The 26,739-nt window shown below is 43.3% G+C and overlaps 1 protein-coding gene across 2 annotated transcripts in view; it reads right to left on the bottom strand.

Moving 5' to 3' along the window:
- LOC148373192 (syntaxin-binding protein 4) overlaps nt 1-26,739 on the bottom strand; it is a 136,510-nt gene that overhangs the window by 23,807 nt on the left and 85,964 nt on the right. For both annotated transcript variants that reach the window (XM_088331308.1, XM_088331391.1), the window contains 2 exons: nt 13,864-13,960; nt 12,467-12,600 (listed from right to left, as the gene is read on the bottom strand). In XM_088331308.1, the coding sequence (XP_088187434.1) occupies nt 12,467-12,600; nt 13,864-13,960 (231 nt within the window). The remainder of the gene's footprint in view (nt 1-12,466; nt 12,601-13,863; nt 13,961-26,739) is intronic.

Here is a 26,739-nt window from a genome sequence, read left to right as displayed (position 1 = left end):
CAGAACCACAGTTGACATCACAAGTAGAAAATGATACCCGTAATTAAGGTATGATGCAGACTTGTAAAATCGGGCTTCCGTTGAAAGTAATCCAAGGAAACAAAATGTATATTTCCAAAGTTATAGGTGGGAAAATTATATATCCACTATTGTCCGCTGCGACAACAGACAGATCTACCGGTAACTCAGCTTTACCACATTTCCCATCAGCCCGCGTTTGCTCCGCCCCTTATTTTTGATTTGTCCGTAGAACACATAACAGAAAAAATCTCTAAAATAAATACATTACAAAAATATACAGTTGCAAATACATATTATACATGGTTACACATATTTACAAAGAAAGACGGTACACCGAGAGAGTTTTCAAAGCTTTATATAACTTTCAACCCAAACCGCGCCTTTGAAAGGTACCAACACGCTAGTAGGATCACGCTCGCAACGTATCAAACATACGTGTGAAAAAAAAGCGTCACGTAAATGTGAAATTCACGGTTAATTGTCTACATCTTCTTCCTCATAGCTATCGCCATTGAGGGCATCTTCCTCGGTATCGGAACGTGATTGCTAATAAGATTTTCGAGAAGGGTTGTTAAAACCTCACATTGTGTTTGCTGTTAAAAACGTCATATTGGAATATAATATTGTGAATGTGCTTAATTGCTGTTGAGATTGTCATGATTGTTTTCTGTTATTAGTGTCAATAAATTTGTTCAAAACAAAAAATCTTAACTTTACAGAAAATATATGCTAATACTTAGAGATTGTAGTATTTCTTGGCGCACATATTCTACTGGTCTTAATCTTACCTTTCAAACTCCTGCGCCGCTGGTGGGCGTTAGAAAAATTCCATAAATAAGCCGCTTCACTGAATAAGCCGCAGGGCTGAACATTTGGGAAAAAAGTAGCGGCTTATAGTCCGTAATTTACGGTAATTTTTTCACCAAGTACTTTTTTACTTTTACTCAAGTAAGTATTTGGATGACTACCTTTACTTCTACTTGAGTGACATTATTCTGAAGTAACAGTACTTTTACTTGAGTCAAATCTTTGGCCACTCAACCCACTTCTGGTGACTACTGACCAAACATTTCCCTGGACATCTCCTGTTTTCATGTCCTGGCTTGCTAGCAATAATCACAAATAGTTGTGGATTATGACACACTCTTCCAAAAAACTCCACGTTCCCTCAACAAAAAGATGGACAAATGTGTCACCATGAATATTTTAACCGACTAAGGTAAAATGAGAAAAAGTTAGAAGAAGCTGGCTTCAGTACTCTTAAAGGGATGCTAGCTTGCACTGCTTCTGCTGCAAACTTTTTTTTTCTAAAAGAGAGTACAAACTGAATAGAGAAGGATTAAAGGACTGGAAAAATGCAAGTCACTTGGTCAAGGTCCATGCGGACAGCCAGGAGCATAGTGCTCACATGGCAACACGAAGAGACTGGAGGTACGTGTTGCGAAAGGGCTCACAATGATAGACAAGAGATGGCACTTGCTGAGGCTGAAAGAAAAGGTGGTGTTATGTTTTACAACAATAATTTATTCCTTAGCTGAAAAAAACATGGCTTTAAGAGATTCCACGGACACATTAGATGGATCAGACAACGGAAACTTTCTGAAAGAGGTTGACGGACAGACTGAAGAGATCTTTTCTTCCTCATGCCATGAGGCTCTTTAACTCTACCTGGCAGAGTAAAAGCCCACAATAAACCACACCACCTACATTGCATATTACCGAATCTTATTGCAATATGTATTCTGTGTAGCAATATTTAGTTTTTCTATATAACACGCTACAGTGGGCATTTGCACGTCACACTGTGTATTTGTATATTGTATTATTTTTGCTTTATTATTGTATTGTTCTCAGCTCAGGGATGCTGCTGGAAATGTGAATTTCCCTTCGGAGATGAATAAAGTATCTATCTATCTATCTATCTATCTATCTGAAGCAACATGCCAATAGGGTGGAAAGTGGAGCTTGCAGTCGCATGCACTATCTTGGCAAAATAATCCAAAATGAACTGATTGACTCCTACAGTTCTAAAATAGGACAACACATGGTGGAAGTGATAAAAATATTCAAATAGTTTCCATCATTTTGGATTGCACACCTGATTTGAGTATAAAGAACAGGTCTGTCATAGTCAGGATAATGTCACAAGAAAGCATACCTACAGTTAAGGAGCATTTCTTGGGCTTGAGCAGTCAACAGGAGAACAGTGGTAATCTCTAATCCTCAAAAAGCTAGAGGAACATACATCCCATTTGACTATTGCAGAGGGCAGTCCTATGACAACGGTGCCAACATGAAGGGGAAAAAAAGGTGTTCAAACCAGGCAAAGTAGCTTCAGCTTTGAGTTTAGCTGAAGCAACTTTGCCTAAGCTTTTTTCTTCCCATGTGGTGCCCACACTTTTATTCTGGTATGAACTGATGCTACAAAAAGCTCACCAAGATGCTCTTGGCTACTTTGAGCATTTAACAAAGCTTTTCAAGCTCTACTCAGCCTCCACCCATAGATTGGATGTCCTCCTGAAATATTTAAAAACACTGGGCTGAAACCAGATGGGAAAGACAGATTAAAAGCATTAAAGCAGTAAGGCATCGGACTCGGCAAATCAATGAGGCTCTTCTTGAGGTGAGGGAAACAACTGTAAACCCTGTGGTAAGGGTGGAAGCACAGTTTTGGACTGAGGAAATTGGATCATATCGCTTCTGCATTTGTATGATATTCTCGGCAATATCCAGCATGTCAGTAAACTGATGAAGTCACCCTCCAAGCAGCTTGATGTGGCTGTTGACTTGCTGAAGAAAACCAGAGATTCCCTCTCCAGTTACAGAAACACCAGTGTTCCTGTTGCACAGACAACTGTGATGGAGACGTGTGAAGAGATGAACATGGAGGCAGAACTCAGACAAAAGCGTTTGAAAACCACAAAACGGCACTTTGGCTATGAGTCTGTAGATGAGCCAGTACAAGATGCACTAGGAAAAATGGAAACCACATTATTAATGTGGTTGTGGATAATGTCATCTCTTCACTTGATTAGAGATTTCAGAGTCTTGGAGAGGTGAATAAAAAATTTGCTGTGCTCCATGATTTCCCCAACTTAGACAAAGAGGACCTCCTACAGAAGTGTCAAGCTCTAAGTACTGCTCTCACCCATGACAGCGATTGAAGGTACAGAAATGCAAAATTTCCTACCATTGTCTTCAAAAAATATGACAGACATGGGACCTTTGACCTTCCTGAATGGTAAAAGGGTGGCAGTAATTTACCCCCCTATGGGTTGCTTTGAGAATCTCTGCTATCTTTCACGTTACTGTGGCTGCTGCTGAAAGAAGATTCTTTAAGCTCAAACTGTGCACACTATTTTCTTTAATATCTTATTTTGTGCTGTGCCTTTTTTATTTATCATTTACAAGCTAAGTCAAGTCATGCTTATTTGTTTAGCTCTTAATCACAGGAAGTCTCAAAGGGCTGTACAGACAAAAGTATATTATTGCACCCATCCCCTGATCTAAAACCTATATGAGGGCAAGGAAAAACTCAAAACCTCTGCATGAGGAAGTTAAGAAACCTTGACTGTGGGTGATATTACTTTCGCAAACAAGTCACGGCATTTAGATGGACCAATAATTAACATTTCGGTCTTTTCAGGATTTAAGTGAAATCCACCTTTTTATCTCAGTCCACAGTGAGTTTTACTTTGCAATTCCGAGTCTGATCAAGCTAAACTTTGTGGGGAATCGCTGGCGCCTTCTAGTGGATAGAGAGAATTTGGCAACTATTTATTTCTAAAGCTAAATGTATTGAAATTAATACAAAACTCTTTATGGTGTAAATTATAATTAATATAAAGTATAAGTGTATAAAATCCGTAACGTTTATACAGCAGTAGCTCTTAGTGTAGTTTTAATTTAATGCACCTTAAATCATGAATATTTAGATAGATAGATAGATAGATAGATAGATAGATAGATACTTTATTCATCCCCGAAGGGAAATTCACTTTTCCAGCAGCATCCCTAAGCTGAGAACAATCGAAAATAACTGAGAACAATCGATTTGACCATGGTTATCTCGGATGCGTTTGAGGGGGCGGAAGCAGTTAAGTTTACACTTTTTATTTTGGGAGCATTTAAATTTCACACTTTATGCTATTTATATTATTTAAATTTTGTGTGTTCAGTTAGCGGGATGGCAGCTGGGTGGTTAGTGCGCAGCCCACGGTGCAGAGGTTAGAGTTCAAGTCCAGCTACCGCAGCCTATCTGTGTAAAGTTTTCATGTATGCCTGCGTGGGTTTCCTCCCACATTCCAAAAACATGCATGTCAGGTTAATTGGATAGTCTAATTTGTCCCAAATTCTGAATGAGTGAGTGAGTTGTCTGTCTCTGAGTGCCCTGCAACTGGCTGACAACCACTTCAGGGTGTACTCTGCCCACTGCCCAAAGATATCTTGGATGGGCTCCAGCACCCCTGCGACCCTACTGAGGATAAGCGGTGCAGATAATGGATGGATGTTCAGTTAATTTTTTGTTTTGTTTCTTTAATTCAATGTTAATTATTTAGAATGTGCAATGTAATGCTCTTAATCAAATATGTTTATTTTGCCTTTATTTAAATAAAATCTTGCCTTGGGCATCAAATTGGTAAGGGCCCAGCAGAAGAGGAGACGTGATGTCACACGCAATTTGCAGAAGTAGTCATGCATGCTAATGCTGTGGCATATCTAGCAATTTGACAGTTATTGTTATCGCCTTAGCGCTTTTGTTTAATGAAACAATGTCATTTTTCCAACCGGACGATGGCGCAGATTATAATAAAAGAATGGATTGTCATTGCTTGGGCTCATGTGTCTCCAAGGAAGCCGCACATCTTGGAAAGTTACTCTGAAAGGGACTCTAAAAGTGAAAAAAAAACAAAAACATTTTAATGGAGCTGTTTGGGTCAGAAACAGAGGACGAGGATTTTGACAGTTTTGTTTTATACGAATTAGCTGTAAAAGTGTTGAGTTCTGCACCAGCTCTTTTCTTGAAAGGTTTTTTTTTTTTTACTTTTTATTTGGAACAGAGAAGCTTTGACAGAGGGTTGAGTCACCCATCATACAGCAACACGAACCAAAAAATATATACCGTAAATTCTGGACCATAAGCCGCTACTTTTTTCCCAAATGTTCAACCCTGCGGCTTATTCAGTGATGCGGCCAATTTATGTAATTTTTCTAACAGCCGCCAGCGGCGCTCGAGTACAAAAGGTAAGATTTAGACCGGTGGAATATATCCGCCGAGAAGGACTGCAACTTCTTAGCTTGTGCACAAATTAAATTAGCGGAGACATATTCTCATTATGCAAATTGCAAAAAGAACGCAGCTATCAAGCTAAACGCAATCGAGCAGTCCGATAAAGAAGGAAACAGAGCTTCTGCACGTAAACTTTACTTTGCAAGCCTGTTGCTAGCGTGTTTTTGAATAAGTGAGCATGGGACGACGTCTATATGACATAGTCTCTTTCCCATACTGAAGGAAGACGACTTTGAACTTACTGGGCTATAGCTTTCACACAGCATTGGATCTTTTCCTTCTTTATGCAGGACTGTTATGATGGCTTCTGACAATGATTTAGGAGATCTCCTTTTGTTAGCGCATAGTTAAGTACATTATGTAGTACTGGTGTTAATTCTTCTTTAAAGCTTTTACAGAACACCCCTGGGAATCCATCCATTCCTGGTGATTGATTTATTTTCAAGGTTTTTATTGCATTCTGTATTTCCTGTTGTGTAAAAGGACAATTTTTTTTTAATGTATCCCCTCCTGCTAGAGTTGGTAAATGTAGTTTTTCCAAAACGTTTCGTGCCGTTATCCAAATCACTTTCTGAATCATTGTATAAATATTTATAATAATATGCAAACGCTTCTGCAATACCTTTGGGTTTTGCTAAACATTGTTTAGAAATTGGATGTTTTATCTGTGAATTAATTCTATCTGTTTGGGCTTTTCTAATATGGAAGGCTAGTAATCGACTAGCTCTATTGCCCATTTCATAATATCTCTGAATTATAAAATGCAAAGCCCCCTCTGCCTTATTTGTTAAAAGTTCATCTAATTTGCCTCTTGTTGTTTTTAATACCTGCAATCTGGATTCATTTGGCGTTCTTTTGTGTTCTGCTTCTAGTTCCTTAATCTTAACCTCCAATTCTTTTTGATTATTTAATCGTCTCGTTTCTGTCGAAAAGATATTTCAATTATTTCCCCCTTATTACAGTTTTCCCTCACTCCCATAATATTGATGGAGAAACCTCCCCGTTATCATTGATTTGAATATATTCCTTTATACACTGCTTTATTTCCTGTTCTACATTTTTATCTAAGATGAGAGACACATTCATCCTCCAATATCTAAAACGTGGTTCATTGTCCACAATTAATTTAAAAGTAATTGGAGCACGGTCACTTATAGTAATATTTTCTATACCACACTACACTACTGTGTGCATATGTTGTCTTGAAATGTAGAAGAAATCAATCCTTGAATTGCAGCCACGAGGGTTTGAATATAAAGTATAGGCTTTAATTTGGGGTTTCTTATCTTTCAAAGGATCTATCAGTGCCAATTCGTTAGTTATTGTCACAGTTTCCATGGCGCCCAGTTGGTCCCAGCCGGGTGGCGCCGGATTCTGTCGCGGATTCTGTCGCCCAATTGGCCCCGCCCATGGACACCGGCTGAGACGCATTGACTGATTGCTCCTTGGCAGTACTTAAACAAGCTCCTTTGAGCCGTTTTTCTGAGCACCTGTGATACTTCTGTGAAACTTCTGGAAGACTCCTGTTAAACTCTGTGTTAAATGCCTAGTTCTGTGAACCTGCATGTGTTTGATCCTGTTTTATTTTTGGCCTGATCCGTTTGTTTTTTGACAACTTTTCTTGCTCGGATTTGAATCCACTTCCGCGACCGTCGATCCCCGGATCGAGTGTGCGCGCATTCCTCCTCTCCCTAATAAATTGAGAGTATGTTACGCTATTGGGTTCTGAACTCGGTTTCCTGGTCCGGTTCATGACAGAACCACGACATGAACCCAGCGATCGCTCACACAAGCGCGGATTGGGGGAAGCTAGATACTTCCTACGCTCTCCAGCAGTGTACAACGTACAAGAAAAACGCAAATTTGTCAATCAATCAAGTCGAACGAGTTTAAGTTGTGTAGTAAAGTCCGTCTCTTTTTAGAGAACTCATCAAAGAGAGCTGGTTCTCAAACAGAGGTCGCCGCCTAGCGATCGCCCAGTGATGTCACCGCCCTTCAACTGCAGGTCGAGCAAAATCAACGGATCATACGGCCCATGACGGAGCAATTAGCTCAGGGGACTGAGTTCCTGTCGCGTCAGCTGAGTGAGCTCCTGTCGGCAACGGCCCCTTCTGCGGCGTCGTAACCTTTCCTGCCCATTAGACCCACGGACCCGCCCGCCATGGCGATTGCTGTGCCTCGAATGGGCTTTCTGGGAAAATTTGGCGCCGAGCCTTCCAAGGTCCCCGTCGGCCTCAACGTCGCGCCTGTCGGCCAACCTTCCATGCCCTTCTGTCAGACTCCCCTGCTCCCCAGTCTGACTCCGCTGATCGCCTGTCTGACTGCGCTGATCGCCTGTCTGACTCCGCTGATCGCCTGTCTCGCCACTCCGACTCTGCAGCTCACCTGTCCGACTCTTCCGACTCGACCGACACTCCCGCAATGCCCGATTTGTCCAAGTCCGACTCGTCCGCTCGCCACTCCGGCTCGTGTGCTCACCACTCCGATTCGTCTGCCCGCCACTCCGACTCTTCGACTCGCCCGTCCGACTGGTCCGACTCTCCCGCAAGGCCCGATCTGTCCGGGGTTCCCGTCTGCTTGCCTGATTTGCCTCTCCGCCTGTCAGACTCGTCAGTTTGTCCGCCTACCATGCCTGTTTGTCCACCTGTCTGCCTGCCTGATTCACCCGTAGGCCTGTCTGATTCTTCTACCCGCCGGTCCGACTCGTTTGCTCGCCACTCTGATTCGTTTGCTCGCCAGACCGGCTTGTCCGCCCGCCACTCCGATTCGTCCGCCTGCCGGCCCTGCCTCTCCCTGTTCCTGCTTTTTCAGAGGCTGAAGTGGGGCCAACCACCTCGGGAGCATCAGCCCATTCTGGGGGGCGATGTATTTTGTTTTTGTTGGGACTTCAGGAGCCGTCCCTTAAGGGGGTGGGGTGTTCTGTCACGGTTGCCATGGAGCCCAGTTGGTCCCAGCTGGGTGGCGCCGGATTCTGTCGCGGTTGCCACAGTGCCTAATTGGCCCCGCCCATGGACACCGGCTGAGACGCATTGATTGATTGTTCCTTGGCAGTAGTTAAACGCGCTCCTTTGAGCCGTTAGTTGTCTGAGCGTCTGTGATACTTCTTTGAAACTTCTGGAAGACTCCTGTTAAACTCTGTGTTAAATGCCTAGTTCTGTGAACCTGCCTGTGTTTGATCCTGTTTTATTTTTGGCCTGATCCATTTGTTTTTTGACAACTTTTCTTGTTCGGATTTGAATCCACTTTTGCAACCGTCGATCCCCGGATCGAGAGTGCGCGCATTCCTCTTCTCCCTAATAAATTGTGAGTACGTTACGCTATTGAACTCTGTTTCCTGCCCTGGTTCGTGACAGTTATGTTTTTTTTAAAACCCTAGACTTCTTTGTACTTGGTCCATGTACTGATGGGTACCTGTCCACTTTGCCATTTTGTACAGTATTAAAGTCACCCCCTATTAGTAACATTCCCTTCCCACAGTTGGTGATCACTTTAGCTAATAATTGGAAAAATGTCCCCTTTTCTTCAATCGGTGCTTAAACATTCATTATTGATGTTTCCATACCAGCCATTGACCCTATAATCATATATCGACCCAGATTGTCCTTCACTTCTTTTTTGACTTTAAATGCTACACCTTTTCCAAATAAAATTGCTACTTCCCTTCTCTTACTATAAGAGGCGTAAAACACCTGGTTAACCCATTCTCTTTTTAACTTCTTATGTTCAATCTTCGTCAGATGTGTCTCTGGTAATAAAGCTACTGAGTTTTGCAATTTTTTTTAGTTGATTCAATATCTTTTTTCTCTTAATAGGGTGGTTCAGACCATGTGCATTATATAAAACAATATTTAGATAGCTCATGTTTTATTTTGAGCCCCATTGATTTTCGAAGCACACAAAAAATATGCATTAAGAACTAGCACCTCCATTGAAAAAACAAACAAACTAACAAATCAAAAAGTTTTTTTATCCTTGTGTTTTATTTTGTAATCAATACTTAAATAAACCACAATGAAACTCAGTTTTGCTTCCATTGTATTTTTAAAATGCACACTTGTATGCTTGTCTTTGTTGTTGTAAGGCGGCCGCAGAAGAAGACACCTGTGCCCTATCATGCAGTGGGCCCTGTGTAGTGTTAAATACAGAAATAGAACCAGATACGGAGACTGCGTCTTTTAACACAGTGCACCTTATAGTAGTTAAAAAAATAGTGTACATTTGAAATTAGCAACATCTGTAGTCTCATAGAGTTGAAGGAGGAAATTTGCCGGGCTTGGAATCAAAACTCAGACAACTTTACTCATTTTTTCATTCGCTGATGTGTTGTTTGAAAGAAAAATTTGGACTAATTTACCTTTGTTCACTGTTATGAGTATTGGTATTGGCCATCTTTAACAAAGCTGGATTCAAAAGTGTTTTGCAAATGGTGTGTGGCTTACCTTGCTTTGCGTTCAAATACACAACTTGAAACTATGCTGTTAAGGTCGGCTTGTTGATGGCTACGAATCCAAGAGCAAGCAAAGTTGTTTTAATATCGAATATTGCTTTCTTCACCTTGAATTCCACACTGGCTGTTTTTCCATATTTCTTGTCTCCATGCAGCTTGTCAAAATGTTCCTTGACTTTTGCTAGTGTGAGGCTAGAGTTGCTCAACTTGACATTGCAAATAATGAAAATAGGATGATGGATAAATGAAAATCCATATCCAATGTTCACTTTACCTCTGAAAAGTGATGGGTCCCGGGGACTCGCATGCTCAAAAATTTATGGGTCCCAACAATGACCTATGGGTCCCCAAAATTTAGTGTTATCAAGGTTGAAATTGTAAATCGGCGACAAAAATATACAGTGGAACCCCTGTTCCTGACCATAATGCGTTCCAGAACCCTGTTCGAAAACCGATTTGTTCGATCACCGAAATCCTTTTTCCCATTAAAAATAATGTAAATCGTTTTAATCCGTTCCAACACCCTGAATGTTTACCTTGAATGTTAACGTAATTAATCTATATTCTTTTGTTTATTTTCTTTTGTCGAATCGTTCGCTTCAACACACGTGCTTTCCTTGTCTCCGCGATCTTCCGAAGAATTTTCTCCCAATTTCTCCAAAATTACCAATTTTGTGTTGATTTTCACCTAATACTAACTGTTTTTTCGGAGGCATACTCATACCTGTCAACCTCCACCGCTCCATGCCCTTACAAACTGTCGTGTTTTCCCTTACAAAATACAAAAAAAATCTTAAACCATATATTTTTTTCAAACGTGTTTATTAATGTAGTTTAATATGTTATATTGTACATGTGTTTTCTTATATCATCCCATCTCATCTCATTAGCTGCACCGCTTATCATCAGTAGGGTCGCGGGGGTGCTGGAGCCCATCCCAGCAATCATCGGGCAGTGGGCAGGGGACACCCTGAACTGGTTGCCAGCCAATTGCAGGGCACACAGGGACAGACAACTCGCTCGCTCATTCACACCTAGGGACAATTTGGACCAGCCAATCCACCTGAAATACATGTCTTTGGAATGTGGTAGGAAACCGGAGTGCCCGGAGGAAACCCACGCAAGCACGGGGAGAACATACAAACTCCGCACAATAAGTCCGTTAGCTGGATTTGAACCCACACAGGAGGTTCCCAAGACCTTAGAACTGTGCCGCACACTCGCTAACCACTGCACTGCCGTGCTGCCCCTCCTTATATCATATATTATTAATTAACATTTTGTTGTGAGACACTGAGTTGCTCGACATGAATGTGGTTTATTATAAAAAAAGTTCAAAAATGAAGTAGCGTGGACGTTCACTGCAGAAGGAAAAAATACATGCAAATATAATTAACTAGAATAATACATTTTCTTATTCAAACTATTAATTCATTTTCTGCATTAAATTATTGTTGATAATATACTGATTAAAGGGATAACCTCAAACCTGTCTTTTTTCATTTTCTCCTTCTATGCTTCCTTTTTTCTGAACTTCTTTATACAACATAATAATTCGTAATATAATGCATCAAAGCAAGTGAGCTGTTTGAGAACCAGCTCTCTTTGATGAGTTCTCCAAAAAGAGACGGACTTTACTACACAACTCAAACTCGTTTGACTTGATTGATTGACAAATTTGCGTTTTTCTTGTACGTTGTACACATCTTAAAATGCATAATAAACGTACTTTGTACGGCAAAAACGTACAGGTTGACAGGTATGCATACTTAACCTTCCCTCGCCGACAACCACAACAATGACGTAATCTCGAAGCAACGACATCTTGTTTGCTGAGATCGGCATGCAGACGAAAACTCGAACCGCAAGACCAAAACAACAATGGCGGATCTGCCTGACGAAAAGTTTGGAGTGCGGTAAATCTTTGTTGAAAAAAAAGTAATCGGGTAATAATGACAATTTTGTGTCAAAAAAGTTGCGTCCTGGGGACGCACGTTGATTTGACACTATGCGCCTCCAGCAAAAATGATGCGTCTAGGACGCAGGGACGCGGGCAAACGAGAACACTGCATATCGTGCATATTTATCCAATCACTTTCTTCTTTTGCTCAACATGGTTAATTATGAGGGCAGCATGGCAGTTAAGTGTCAGCCCCACATTCCTGACGTCCAGGGTTCAAGTCCAGCTACTGTCTCCCGTATTGAGTTTGCATGTTCTCCCTGTGCCTGCGTGGGTTTCCCCCCGGGTACTTACACATTCCCTAAACAGGTAGGTTTATTGGCGCTCCAATGGTCCCGAGATGTGAATAAGTGAGTGAATTGTCTGTCTTTGTGTGCCCATCAAATGGCTGGCAAGCAGTTCAGAGTGTCCCCTGCCCAATGCCTGACTAAGACTGGGACGGGCTTAAGCAAATTTGCGACCCTACTGAGCACAAGCGGTGCAGAAAATGGATGGATGGTTAGTTAGTTTTTATCATAGTAAGATAAATCACACAACTACTACTAATAATCACTCTCCTGCACAAAATTATGCGTGCACCAATTGGCCAAAAAATGTACCGTGATCACCTGCTGCAAGTGATGCCTTTTTTTTTGTAAAGGCACAAGGAGAGGCTCCACAGAACCCCTGAAACGGAATTACTGAACCCCTAGGGTTCTATAAAACCCAGGTTAAGAACCACTGCTATAAGTAATAAAATACTGCTTACCGGGGAGTGAAAGGCTGATGTGTCCATCAGACTTGCTGCTTCATGACAGGAGAACATGAACATGAAGGGGCCTGCCCCCAAACTGAGCTTCTCCAAGTCGTCCTGGAAGATGGTCCATGTGGCCTCAACAAAGTCTAATAAAGTTTGGAGATGTAATACCATTTGTTTTCAAAACTTTATTAACGTTAAATGTTTTATCTTAAATTGTGGAACGTGAAAGCACTCTGACGGAACGTGAGATTTAATCTAAATGAGACAGTTATCTGAGTCATCTTTTTGGAGCTTTTTGCTATTTTAAAATGCAAACTTCTCAACGAGGTGTTTTGGTTCAATCCAAGAATTGTGATAGTTTCTGCACTCCACGCTTGTCAAAATGGATACAAAAGTGAATAACAACATTGGGACTCTTAATGTAAATCAGTTTTTTCTGTCATGCTTGTGATGGTGACACAGTTAGCATTCATAAACTGACGCTTGTATTAATAACAATTTTTAAAAGAGGTAGTAAGACGTAAAACATCTAGAACAGAGGTGGGCAACTTAGTCCTTGAGGACCGCATCTCCTGCATGATTTTGAAGGTTTTTCTGTTCAAATATTGGTTATTCTTCCAAAAACAAGCAGGACACGCGACCCTCCGGGCACCCCAGTTTCCTCCCACATTTGAAAAACATGATGTCAGGTTGGTTGGCAGGTCGGAATTGTTCTTAGGTGTGAATGAGCGACTAAGTTTTATGTCTCTGTGTGCCCTGCAAGTGGCAGGTAACCAGTTCAGGGTGTCTCTTTCCCACCGCCCAGATGGGTCCCATCACCCCCCCAACCCACCGACTCTAGTGAGGATACGCGGGGCAGATAATTGATGGATGGTTATATATACGTATGTATCTGATTAAATGCGCAAACGACAAAGAAAGTAGAGGATTGTTTGATGTTCAACCCAATTCTGGTTGATTTGTGGTTTAGCAGAAAAACGAAATATTTCACATGGGATATATCATACATAAACAGCAAAGTTTAGAACTGGTGTTTATCAAAACAATTGTTTTTAGCCTTTCATTTTGGAGCTCTTTGATTTTTTAGAAAATGGAGCCCTTCTTTATGAACGATAGCAAAGATTTAGCCCTCTGCTTCCAAATGGTTGCTAACCTATAAAAAGAGTGTTTTGAATTCAAAAATTAAAAATACAACTTCAGTATCTAAAACCCCCCTGCAGAACTGCAGATCCAGACCAGAATTGCGGTTTCACGAGACTTGGCGCCCAAATACCACAATCAGTATGTGACATGCACTCGTGACGCAGAGGCTGTGATTTGACAATGTTTCAACACGGATCTGTCACTCGCACTTGTCACAACTTGAAGTGTCTATCTGTTTGCATGTGTGTTTACGGGGGCTTTACCTCTGTAGGCCACTGTGCCTTGAGGGTCCATTGTCAGGCTCTGTCGAAGCTTCTTTCTTTTCTCATCTGTGACATCCAAGCCGAGAAAGGACAAGGCCTGCCAGTGAGAAACATAGTGAGCATGCCCGCAGTCTTTGCAACCACAGCAGCTACACCTGCCCACATTGAGTTGTGTGTACAAAGATGTAGAAACAAGAAATACAAATACACTAAATAATTAACAAGGCTCGTACACCTTTAAATTGAAGCACTTTCAAAGCCAATTTTTCAATTTCTCCAGTACTATTCGTAAAATAAATCTGGTTTGCATCATGTATTCTGCAATTTTTATTCTTGCGAGTGGATTTATCAAGACACATGATTTTTAGATCTTGGTTGATTCGCAACTATATTTGAGGAATGGAACAATACATGTGTAAATATTTTTAAGACAAAGCTTTCCCCAAATAAGTGTTGGGTAAAATGATGGTAAAATTCTATGTAGCTTATATTTTCAGATTCAGGAAGTTTTTTTTCACAATTTACCACTGGGAACCGATACCTTCATTTTTTTGCCTGGTCCAATTTCCATAATTAATATGTAATCCTTTCACTAATACACATTTCATAGTGCCCTGTTAAGGTGTAGCATGTACCCGTCCCGTAGTATTTGAATCTTCATAGGACAATGCAATGCAAACTAATGCCACCTTCCGTTAATCACCTGTAAAGAAGAATTTCAAAGCCAAGCCACCAGAGAGCAGTGTCGAGGATTTTTTTTCGGAGACTAGTTTTGAAATATGGTAACTATTTCATGCATTTAAAAGCATTTCATCAAAATTCACGCATTTTTAAATTTTCGAAACACAACATAAAAATTCAAGCATTTTCAAGGATTTCAAACACCTGTAGAATGAGGTAATGTGACGGTCGGCGCCTACGACGGCAACGACGGCCCCAGTGACTACATCATTAAGGAGAAGACAGCACTCCTACAGAAGAAAGACAACGAGGGGTTCGGTTTTGTCCTCAGGGGAGCGAAAGCTCAGACTCCCATAGAGGAATTCACTCCCACGCCAGCGTTCCCTGCACTGCAATATCTGGAGTCTGTCGATGAGGGGGGCGTGGCGTGGAGGGCCGGCCTCAGGATGGGGGATTTCCTCATCGAGGTGTGCGCAACTTTTGTCATTTCTAAAATCCATTTGACACGGTGCTCGGTCAATAGAGATACATCAAAAAAATAAACCTCTGTTCATTTTCCAAGCCACATGTGTCAAACTCCCGGCCCGCGGGCCACATCCGGCCCGCCGTGTAATCATATATGGTCCGCAAGACCATTTTACGTTATTGTTATTAATGGCCCGTCAATATGAACAACGCCGTCTCAAAAGTCTCTGTAGTGCGAAGTGGAAGGAGAAGAGGACGACGAGGTGAGCGGAGAAGATGAGGTAACATTTTGGACTATTTGATAAAGTTTCAGGAGCGAGCAGAGAGAGTGGGAAAGGTGAGATGGCACAACATTCATTTGGACAGGTAACTTAAAATTAGTTTTACCTGGTTATATCAGTATCAGAAATTATTTTCCCCCCATTTTATTAACACTCCACTTATTGAAACATAAATATTTTGTTTGTTTGTTGTACATGATTTGTTTGTTTGTTTGTACATGATTCAGATTGAATCGTTTCTTGTACATGATTCAATTGTTTGTTTGTACATGATTCAAATTGAATCGTTTCTCCGGCGCCGTCACGAATGGCAGCCACTCCAGCAGCTCCCGTGTTATTTTCGATTGTTCTCAGTTATTTTCGATTGTTCTCAGCTTAGGGATGCTGCTGGAAAAGTGAATTTCCCTTCGGGGATGAATAAAGTATCTATCTATCTATCTATCTATCTATCTATCTATCTATCTATCTATCTAATCTAATTAACGTTTTTTTGGCATTAAGTCTCATATCTGGCAAGACAAGAACATTGCAGCCAGACTTATCACTTATGTAACCACTGGTTACTTTTTTCTTCCTCCACGCTTGTAAATCATGGACTTTCACAGCAAATCTAGAAAGGAAAATCCAGGCCATGGAGATGTGATGCTATATATAATGCCCATGTAACGAACAAAAGGGTTGACAACACCATCAGAAGTAGCAGAGGAAGGCCGAAAAGGTACTGGGTCGACAACATTAAAAAATGGACTGGTGCCAACTTTGCCACAACCCAAATATGTTGCAAAATATTTTGCATGCCGCAGGATTTAGTCTATGATGACCCATCGGCTTGTTTTCCCTAGAGCTGTGACATCATTGAAAAAACACTTTCAAAATGGTGAGTCCCGTTAACACAACATGTTAATCAGCGACTGTATACCACTCATTCATGCTTGGACCAATTGGAACTTTACTTACCCTGCCGCTGTGGGCCTTGTGACAGTTGAGCTGTGTGCTTTGACCTCCAAAAGCAGCGTGAGTTAATTATGTAACTGCTGCCGTTACATAATCCATTCCTTGTTTGCCTTTGGTCCCTTTTAGGTAGGCTATTGTAGCTTTCTGTTTGTGTTATTCGCCGCTTGTGTCGTGGTTAGTAATTTTGTCCGGATAGCTCCCCGTTAGTTGCCGTGGGCTTTCCTGTTTTGTTTGCTCTTGGTTGGCGCTCGTTGGCTGTCCAACGATTGTTGTCTGGCCAGATAGCCTGGCGTTAGCAATGTTATATTGTGGCCGTTGGTTTATTCCCGACAGTTCACTTTTGTCCCCGTTGCCGGTCTTCCGTTATGTGTATGCATGGATGCTCCCTGCATGTTTACTGGTCAGCCAGCCTCACGTTTTTCCGCTGAGGATGCGGCTACCTTTCGTTGTTTGGTCCTGGTTAGGTTCCATTAGCTCGCTCTGTGTTATTTTTGTCAGTTATCCCCTTTTGTCTGCTCGTCCTTTGTTGTACCATGGCAACGGAACAGTTACCGCCCCCCAAAGATCTATCAATGTTTTGTTGTTTTTTGTTTTTTTTTCTAAAGACCGTATTTACATTTTCAATGGATCCTTTTGTACCTGCTCAGATTATCTGTGGTTGTGTTTCTAAGTCAATGCCTCTGGCCCTAAAGTCACAAACCCTGCAAAACGTGTGAACCTCAACTTGCCTTTGATTCGTTGGACTGGATTTGTCATATTCAAGTAAGTGAAAAGCGGCGCAGTGGTTAGCGCATGTGCGGCACAGTTCAAGTCATGGGAACCTTCTGCGTGGGTTCAAATCCAGCTCCAGACTTCCTGTGTGGAGTTTGTATGTTCTCCCCGTGCTTGCGTGGGTTTCCTCCGGGCACTCCGGTTTCCTCCCACATTCCAAAAACATGCATTTCAGGTGAATTGGCTGGTCCAAATTGTCCGTAGGTGTGAATGAGCGAGTGAGTTGATTGTCCACGTGTGCCCTGCATTTGGCTTGCAACCAGTTCAGGCCCACTGCCCGATGATTGCTAGGATGGGCTCCAGCACCCCCGCGACCCTACTGAGGATAAGCGGTCCAGCTAATGAGATGAGATGAGATCATTACAGTGTTTGGAGCATGTACATATTTCATTTCCATGAAATACATTCATCAAATGTTATTGTGAGCCTATTATGTCATTATTGGCATATGGCATCATTGAGATTTTGTGGTAGTCAAGTGGAGAATAAAATGGCTAGATGAATGGAATACTTTTAAAATGCGGTTTGAAATGTTTGGTTGGGGAAGATGGATGCAACTGTTGGAATGTGGGGTGTGCAAATGGGATTGATACATTGGTATGTTAATCTATGTTTTAACGCTTTCGTTTCAGAATGCCAACAGCAGAGAGAGGTCATCGATTCAGTGTGCAGGATGTGATTTGGCCATTCAAGATGGCGACAGTGACTTTGAGATGGGAATAGACAGTGATGAGATTGATGAGAATGTATTTTTGTTTGTAGTATTTCTCTGTATTTGTTGGTTTGTAATATTTTTGACACTGCCCTACTTACTAAAAAGATACGTTCTGGATGAACGTTCGTAACTTGAATTGGTTAGTAAGTTGCTCCAGTGCTATACTTTGTATGGAATGTAGTTTAAGGTTTGTACAAGTATGTTTAAGGCTTGTATAAGTAACATGTATTGTTTTGTAATAAAAAAATAAACATTTAATAAGACAATATGCTCTATAAAGATAAATAAAATTAAGTTTAACCTACTTTTGGAAGATGAGCTTCAAGAGTTAGACGACTTCCTCCTCCGTGGTAGAAAGTGGCCGAAAAAAGCGATTTAACCATTTCTTCAACCACATAAAGTTTCTTACTCCACTTTCATTTCAAAAGAAACGGCTCACCTTTTCTTTACACTTTACACCAACAATATTGAATGGATGCACAAGATATTAAACAATACAAATGTCAAAGTTCTTAGTGCGTTGGAAATACAGTATAGTGTGTTTACACACGAACTAGGAAGAGGAAGCCGGATTTCTTCTTCAGGGTGGATGTTGGGTGAGCTCTCACAGTGCCACGCGCCGGTAGCGGCGTAAAGAAGCACTACAGTACTGTCCTGTACTCCGAAAAAGGTGCACAATACAAAATCTAACAGCAATGTCCAAGTATTTTTTGACATCCCGAAAAAAATGTTTATCTATACGGTTTTTCATAACTCGAATGTTCGTAAGTAGGGGAGTTTCTGTATCTTTGTTTCAAATATTTTTAAAGGGAGAAAGAAAACAAAAAGAAAACAAAAATCCGAACATGAACCCCAAAACACCCTCCTCGCTCCCCTCAGCCAATACAACCCCACTTTCGAGTAAGGAATTCTATGGACAACCTTAAAATGACTTAGGCGGTGCCTAGCATTTAAGGAGCAATAATGCATGTGCTCCAGGCTTGATCACCAAATATTATCAGAAATGGAATGCCCCAATTCACTCTTCATTTATCTTTTATCTTAGAGATGTTTGGCTGGGAAAGATCTTGCAATTTGTCTTATAGGAAAGTCATAAATGGTTACCAGCGCACAGCTTTAAACACCCATCCAGCTTATCAGGGGTTGCATTTTCGTATCCAGTCAGGTGTTACCTCACATAGTTTCTAATTTGAAAATACTTGAATCGGTGAGTCCATGGTAGGTCATATTTTTCCCGAAGTTGTTCAAAAGATGCAAAACAGCCCTCTATATAAACGTCCCTAATGTTACTTATACCCATTTCCTTCCAACAGTTAAAAAAGCCATCCATATTGGAGGGGACAAATGACGGATTCGATGCAATAGGTAAAAAAAAGAACCTCTGCTAAGGTTAAGATGCCTGCCCATTTGCTTCCATATCTTTATTGAGGATTTTGCCCATTGTTATTTTTACCAATCTCCACAGGGGGGAGTATAATCGTTTCAATTGCAGAGGGCTGACAGTCCTTCCTCTCCGTCTTCAACCAGCAACACGACATTAAAGTGTCATCCAGCAATGCCGAGATAAAGCGAAGGCCTGCCGCCCAGTAGTAACCCATGAAATTGGGCAAAGCAAGTCCGCCATCCATCTTGGATTTCTATAGTTGTTCTTTTTAAATCCTACGTGATTTGTATTCAAATGAATAGGGTAGAAGCATCTAATTTTTTGAAGACGTTTTTACTGATGAATATTGGTATGTTCTGCAGGAGATATAAGAATTGAGGAAGAAAGATCATCTAAATTGCATTATTCTACCAACTAACAAGATTGGCAATGTTTTCAAACATTCTATATGTTTTTATGCCTCTCATTAAGGGAGTAAAGTTTGCGTCAAACAAAACGTTATGATGACACTCAACTGTATGTGCCACTGGAAACAACTGGACATTTAAGTTGTAGAAATCTGGAGGCTTGCCTTACTGAGATTCAAAGATGGATGTCACTTAATTTTTTACGCCTTAACCCAGGAAAAAATGAAATGTTGATTATTGGTCCAGCTCACTGTCGTCAGTTGTTTTCAAACACTACCCTGAACCTAGACAAATGTAATATCACCCATAGTGACTCGGTCAAAAATCTAAGTGTTATATTTGATCCTGATCTGTCGTTTCAGTTACACGTGAAAAATATTACTAGATAAGCTTTCTACCACCTCCGTAATTTTGCGAAGATTCGTTCGATGCTGTCCCAATCAGATGCAGAGGTTTTAATTCATGCGTTTATTACTTCTTGGCTTGATCACTGTAATGTATTGCTTTCTGGTCTCCCGATGTCTAGCATTAAAAGTTTGCAGCTGGTTCAGAATGCAGCAGCTAGACTTTTGACTAAGACCAAAAAGTTTGAGCATATTACTCCTGTGTTGGCCAACTTGCACTGGCTCCCAGTCCACTTAAGATGTGACTTTAAGGTTCTCTTATTAACATATAAATGTTTGCATGGGCTTGCACCCTCTTATCTCTCTGATTTGATTTCCCCCTATGTTCCTGCACGGAGTCTGCCCTCGGAAAATGCCGGTCTACTTGTGACTCCGAGAGCCAAGAAGTCTGCAGGCTCGAGAGCCCTGCCTCCGGAGATAAGATCTGCAACCTCAACGGAAGTTTTTAAATTGAGGCTTAAGACACACTTCTATTCCAAAGCTTATGATTGATGCCCACCTCATATTCTGTATTGTCCTGTCTTTTTCCGACTGCCTGCCTAGCTGATATGAAGGAGAAGGACGATTGGAGATGAGTCAGCGGACCAGCGTCTGACCTGAAGCATGTCCACCCCTGCATTTACCAGCTGGCAGAGATGGGAAGCTGCGTCGTGGCCGTCATAGACTTTCTGGACTAGTTTACAGGCTGGGTGCGTCGTTGGTGTCATGCTCTTTACGGACATTTTCAACATCTTACCTAGTGTTTACTATTCTGTGTACAGTAATGCTAATTGTGATTCGCCCTGGTCAATCCTGGAAGGGGGATTACCATCCTGTGCAGTCCTTTGAGACATTTTTGTGATTAAGGGCTATATAAATAAATGTGACTTGACATGACTTGAACATTAAGTAGCGCTCTTTTCCAACATGTACCCCCTTAAGTCTTCAGCTAAGAAAAAACAAACAAAATAAATGCAAATATCCTGAAAAAAATTGGCTGAATCTTAATCACTGCTTATATATATACATATATATGCCAATGATGATATGGCAACATTAAAAAAAAACTAATAAAAACACAAATTCTTTAAAATCCCGTTAATTCCTGCATTTTTGGAAAGGGATTTCCTATATCTGGGCCTGACAAGGTTAAGGGATCTGTAAACTGTGAACTGTAGATGTTAGTGCGAGTCACCTTTCATGTATTATCTTCTGATCTTTCAGTGAGATTATCAAGCCCTTAATATCCAGATATTTCTCACTTTGTCAACTGTTTGTGAAGGAACTAAAAGATCAAGAAAGGGAATAAAGTATGTCATTATCAAATATTCAAACCTTTTCTCTCTGATCTCACAAATGTAGTGATAAATGAGACAAAACGACGACAAAAAGCCCTTCAGGCTTAAACAAGAACTCACAGCATAGAAAACAGAGAGATGTTAATATGATGTTGTAGCGAGCAGAGACGGGAGTCGTAGGCGGAGTGTCAAACAAAGGCGCCAAAGGACGCTGCTTTAATAACATGTAAACTTACGATAACCAAAACAAACACCCGAGAGTGGCTAGAACCGGTCGAATTAAGAGTCCCCCTAGGAACTCGCTAACTAAACAATAGTTCCGTGGGTGAATTATGTACAACCCACTACACAAGCCCCCCCAGAATTCACCCATAGTCAAAGTCTCTGTGCCTGGTTGGGACGCTGACCCGGCCACTGCGGGTACAAGGAGTTGGAATAGCAGGGGGGTGAGAGCTTGTGGACTCAGTTGGAAAGCCCACAGTTGCTGGGGGCGGAGGGTCAGAGTGGGTACCCACGGGACCGAAGGGTCGTGCCGCAGGAGGACGGCCGCGCCGTGGGGCTTGGGCCAGTTCCAATGGCTTGGACATATCCATGTGGGCAGGCTTAACCCTGTCCACGGAGACAGTCTCTGGCCTACCACCGATGTCCACGACCATGGTCTTGTCGCCATGCTGCAGGACCTTAAACGGTCCATCATAAGGAGGGCGCAATGGTCCGCGGTGGGCATCGTGGCGAATGAAAACAAAACCAGCCGAGCGCAGGTTGGAGGGAACCCGTGAAACTGGCCTGCCGTGTCGCGATGTGGGGATAGGCACAAACGCTCCCGCAGTGCCCTGCAAGATGGACTTCTCCCTGGATGCAGCCCAGGGTGTCGTTGGGTCTGGGATGAAATCACCTGGCACCCGCAGCACTTGACCGTAAACCAACTCAGCTGAAGAGCACTGAAGGTCCTCTTTGGGAGCGGTCCTCAGTCCCAGCATGACCCAGGGTAGCTTATCGACCCAGTCCCCATCGGTCAGGCTGGCGCGCAAGGCCGCTTTCATCGAGCGGTGGAACCGCTCGCACAAACCGTTAGCCTGGGGGTGGTAGGCAGTGGTGCGGTGAAGTTTGACTCCAAGGCTCTCGGCAACCGTGTTCCACATCTCGGAGGTGAACTGTGCGCCCCTGTCAGATGAGAGATCTGCAGGGGGTCCAAAACGGGCGACCCAGGTTCCGATGAACGCCCGGGCCACATCGACAGCTGAGGTGGAAGTCAGCGGAACTGCTTCAGGCCAACGGGTCGTCCTGTCCACCATCGTCAGGAGGTAAGTGAAACCGTGTGAAGGGGGCAGTGGGCCCACCAGGTCAATGTTAACGTGGTCAAACTTCCGTTCGGGGATGGCAAATGGTACCAATGGGGCCTTGATGTGACGGTGCACTTTGGCGCGTTGACATGCCACGCATGAGTCGACCCAGTCCCGGACGTCCTTTCTCATCCCTTTCCACACAAACTTCTGGGCCACTAGCTTAATGGATGCTTTCCTGCCAGGATGAGACAGGCCATGTATTGCCTCAAAAACAGCCCGACGCCAGCCAGCAGGGACAAGCGGCCTAGGCCAACCCATGGAGACGTCACCACAAAGCTTGGCCCCTGCGTTTCCGACCGCAACCTCCTCCAGCCGCAAACCAGTGTCTGAGCTCTTGAGCGTTTGGATGCCGTTATCAGAAGCCTGGTCCACACTCATACTGGAATAATCAAGCCCCAATTGCACAGCGCTGATGGTTGCTCTGGACAGGCAATCCGCAACCACGTTGGACTTCCCAGCAATGTGCCTGATGTCAGTCGTGTATTCCGATATGAATGACAGCTGGCGCTGCTGGCGAGCAGACCATGGTTCGGACGTCTTGGACATGGAGAACGTAAGAGGCTTATGATCAACAAAGACGATGAACTCACGGCCCTCCAAGATGAAACGGAAGTGGCGAATCGCCAACCAGATGGCAAGTAGTTCTCTGTCGAATGCACTGTATTTACGTTCTCTGGGGACCAGCTGGCGACTAAAAAAGGCGAGTGGCTGCCAAGCATTGTCAACCCACTGCTCGAACACAGCACCCACTGCAAGGTCTGATGCGTCTGTAGTCAGTGCGACTGGGGCTCCGGGGGCTGGGTGAGCCAGCATGGCTGCCTGGCACAGCGCGGTTTTCGTGTCCTTGAATGCCTTGATCCTCTCAGCGGTCCATTCAACAGCTTGATTGGGTGACCTACCCTTGAGGGCTTCGTAGAGTGGGCGCATGACATCAGCGGCTCGGCGAATAAACCTATGGTAGAATGTCACCATGCCGAGAAACTCCCTGAGGCCCCGTGCTGTTGGCGGCTGAGGAAAGGTGGAGACGGCCTCTACCTTAGACGGCAGGGGGGAAGCCCCATCCTTGGTGATGAGATGCCCAAGGAAGTGGATGGAGGGTACGCCAAAAACACATTTCGCGGGATTTATAATCAGGCCATGCTGACTGAGCTTGGTGAAGAGGTCTCTGAGGTGCTCCAAGTGTTCCTCTTCTGAGGAGCTGGCAACCAGGACGTCGTCCAGGTAGACGAACACAAAAGGCATGTCCCTGAGCACTGAATCCATCAGCCTTTGGAAGGACTGAGCGGCATTTTTCAGTCCGAACGGCATCCTGAGAAATTCGAACAACCCAAATGGAGTTATCACGGCCGTCTTCGGTATATCTGAGGGATGCACTGGCAGTTGGTGGTATCCGCGCACGAGGTCCACCTTGGAAAAGAGAATTTTGCCCGCCAGGTGTGCAGAGAAGTCTTGAATGTGCGGGACCGGGTAACGGTCGGGCGTGGTAGCCTCGTTAAGGCGGCGATAGTCCCCGCATGGGCGCCAGCCACCGCCTGGTTTCGGGACCATGTGTAATGGAGAGGCCCAGGGGCTGTCTGATCGGCGAATGATGCCGAGACGTTCCATGTTAGCAAATTCGGATTTAGCAACTGCCAGTCTGTCTGGATTGAGTCGTCGGGCCCTGGCATGAACCGGGGGCCCCTTGGTTTCAATGTGGTGCTCAACCCCATGTCTGGTCGTGGAGGCTGAGAAGGTGGGCTTCGCCAGACTGGGGAACTCGGCGAGGAGCCGGTGGTAAATATCACCGTCCAAGAGAGAGCTGGACAGACCCTCAAAAATCCCCTTGTCGCGGACACACGCGAGAGAGGAGAAATTCAATGCGTCAACGAGGCGGCCATTTTTCACATCGACGAGTAATCCATTGGCACACAGAAAATCTGCACCAAGAAGAGGAAAAGCAATATCCGCAGTGACCCATGTAAACTGCTGACCCCCAAAACACACGTCCACTGTCCGTGTCCCGTATGTGCGGATGGGGGTGTCATTGGCAGAAGTTAATGGAGGTCCATGTGTTCCCCCCCCCACATCGTCCACAGTGGCAGGGAGGACGCTCCTCTGGGCGCCGGTGTCACACAAGAACTTTTGGCCGGAGATGGCGTCCCGGATGAACAGTAGCCGGTTTCTTGCGCCTGCACTCACGGCCGCTACAGAGTGCAGGCCTCGAAGTTTCCCGTCGCGTTGGAGGTGCAAGGGGGACGGCACTTCTTGGCCCTGGGCCCAAAACGTGCATGGTAGTAACACAGACCTGACACATTCTGATCGTCGGTGGCCGCGCGTGCCTTGCTGGCTGGGGGCGTCACACTTGATGGTGTGTAGGCGCGTGTAGGGGCCAGCACCTCATGTGTGTATCTATGCGTGGCCAGGAAAAACCGGTCCGCTTCCTCTGCCAGTGCACGCGGATCTGTAATGGTTGTATTTGCAAGCGCCGTCTGGACATGCGGCGGCATGTGACGCAGAAAAAGTTCAATGAAAAGAAAATTTGGCTCTTCGGTGCCAAGCAAGTTTAACATCATTTCCATGTGATCCGATGGCTTACTGTCTCCTAAGCCCTGAATAGCAAGGAGGCGTCGAGCACGCTCAGAACGCGACAGTTCAAAGATTCTGAGGAGATATGCCTTCAGTCCCTTATATTTATCCAGTTCAGGAGGGGATGTGATGAAACTCACCGCTCTGGCTGCAGTTGAGCTCCCCAGAGCAGACACCACGTGGTAATAGCGAGAGTCATCGTTAGTGATTCCGTGCAGGGCGAATCGAGCTTCTGCTTGTGCGAACCACGTTAGCGCTGATGACTCCCAGAACTCGGGGAGCTTGAGAACGGGCGCGTATGCCATGACGGTATGCTCAGTAGTATGCACAGCCTCGGAAACTTCCACGAGACTAATGTCGGGGTCACCAATGTAGCGAGCAGAGACGGGAGTCGTAGGCGGAGTGTCAAACAAAGGCGCCAAAGGACGCTGCTTTAATAACATGTAAACTTGCGATAACCAAAACAAACACCCGAGAGTGGCTAGAACCGGTCGAATTAAGAGTCCCCCTAGGAACTCGCTAACTAAACAATAGTTCCGTGGGTGAATTATGTACAACCCACTACAATGTTATGATTCGGGAGCAGTGTGATAAAAGTGTAATAGTTTTTGTTATAAAGTCAATTGAGAGGAGAGTTGACAGAGTGAGATTACAGGAAAGATCATGATGACTATTTTTGCACCAAATGTATAATTGCACAAACCCTTACGATACCAAACTGTATTACGATACCAAACTGTATGTAACATCCTACATGCCGACATTTCTTGCGTAAATATTGTGTAAATTATAACTATAACCTTATCCTCCTTGTTTTATAACCTTATCTTATCTGTTCCTTTATCTTCTTGGCTTTTTACCTCACTGTGAGTGTGTGAAACTGGAGTGTCATGCCCAATTTTGTTGTCACAATATGTTAACCCATTTTGTAACAATGACAATAAAGGTATATTCTATTCTATTCTATTCTATTCTATTCTATTCTATTCTATTCTATTCTATTCTATTCTATTCTATTCTATTCTATTCTATGATGTGTTGGAGAGAGAGCCTGGGGCCTGCTATAGAGCACCACAGTGAAAAAAAGTTGAAAGAAACATGAGCAGAATGAAAAATTCCCACACAACTAGATGGCCTCCACGACTGTGGATCACCCTGTACCTGTCAGGGCGTGGAGGCTCCGGTTGCCCGTTACCAGGGTTGGGTAGGGTTACTTTAACTTGATTACTTTTAATTACTTTTGGATTACTCCAATACCAAATATGCTAATAAAAGACAAAAGAAACTAAATAAGAATAAAATTACTAAATTGTGTGCAGACTTGGGGAGTAACGGAATACATGGAACGGCAAAAATGATGTTGGCAAGCTTTTTGGATTTATTTTCATTTGTCGCATTTTATGTTAGTTTTGCCGGAGATCAAAGCCAAGAGAGAAAGCTTACCACGTGTTGTGAGTCATAATTTTATTCATATTTAGTTTCTTTTGTCTTTTATTTGCATATTTGGTATTGGAGTAATCCAATAGTAATTGAAAGTACGACGGGTGGCCTCAGCCGGGCACCTAGCCGCTGGCTTAGAACTGGTGCGGACCACAGTAAATCCGACTATTGAATTAAAATAAAACA

This window comes from Urocampus carinirostris, chromosome 1, assembly GCF_059441175.1.
Source record: "Urocampus carinirostris isolate Australia breed hairy pipefish chromosome 1, RoL_Ucar_1.0, whole genome shotgun sequence".
Lineage (NCBI taxonomy): Eukaryota > Metazoa > Chordata > Actinopteri > Syngnathiformes > Syngnathidae > Urocampus > Urocampus carinirostris.
Note: the sequence above shows the minus strand (reverse complement) of the source record. Positions and strands in the feature narration are given on the sequence as shown.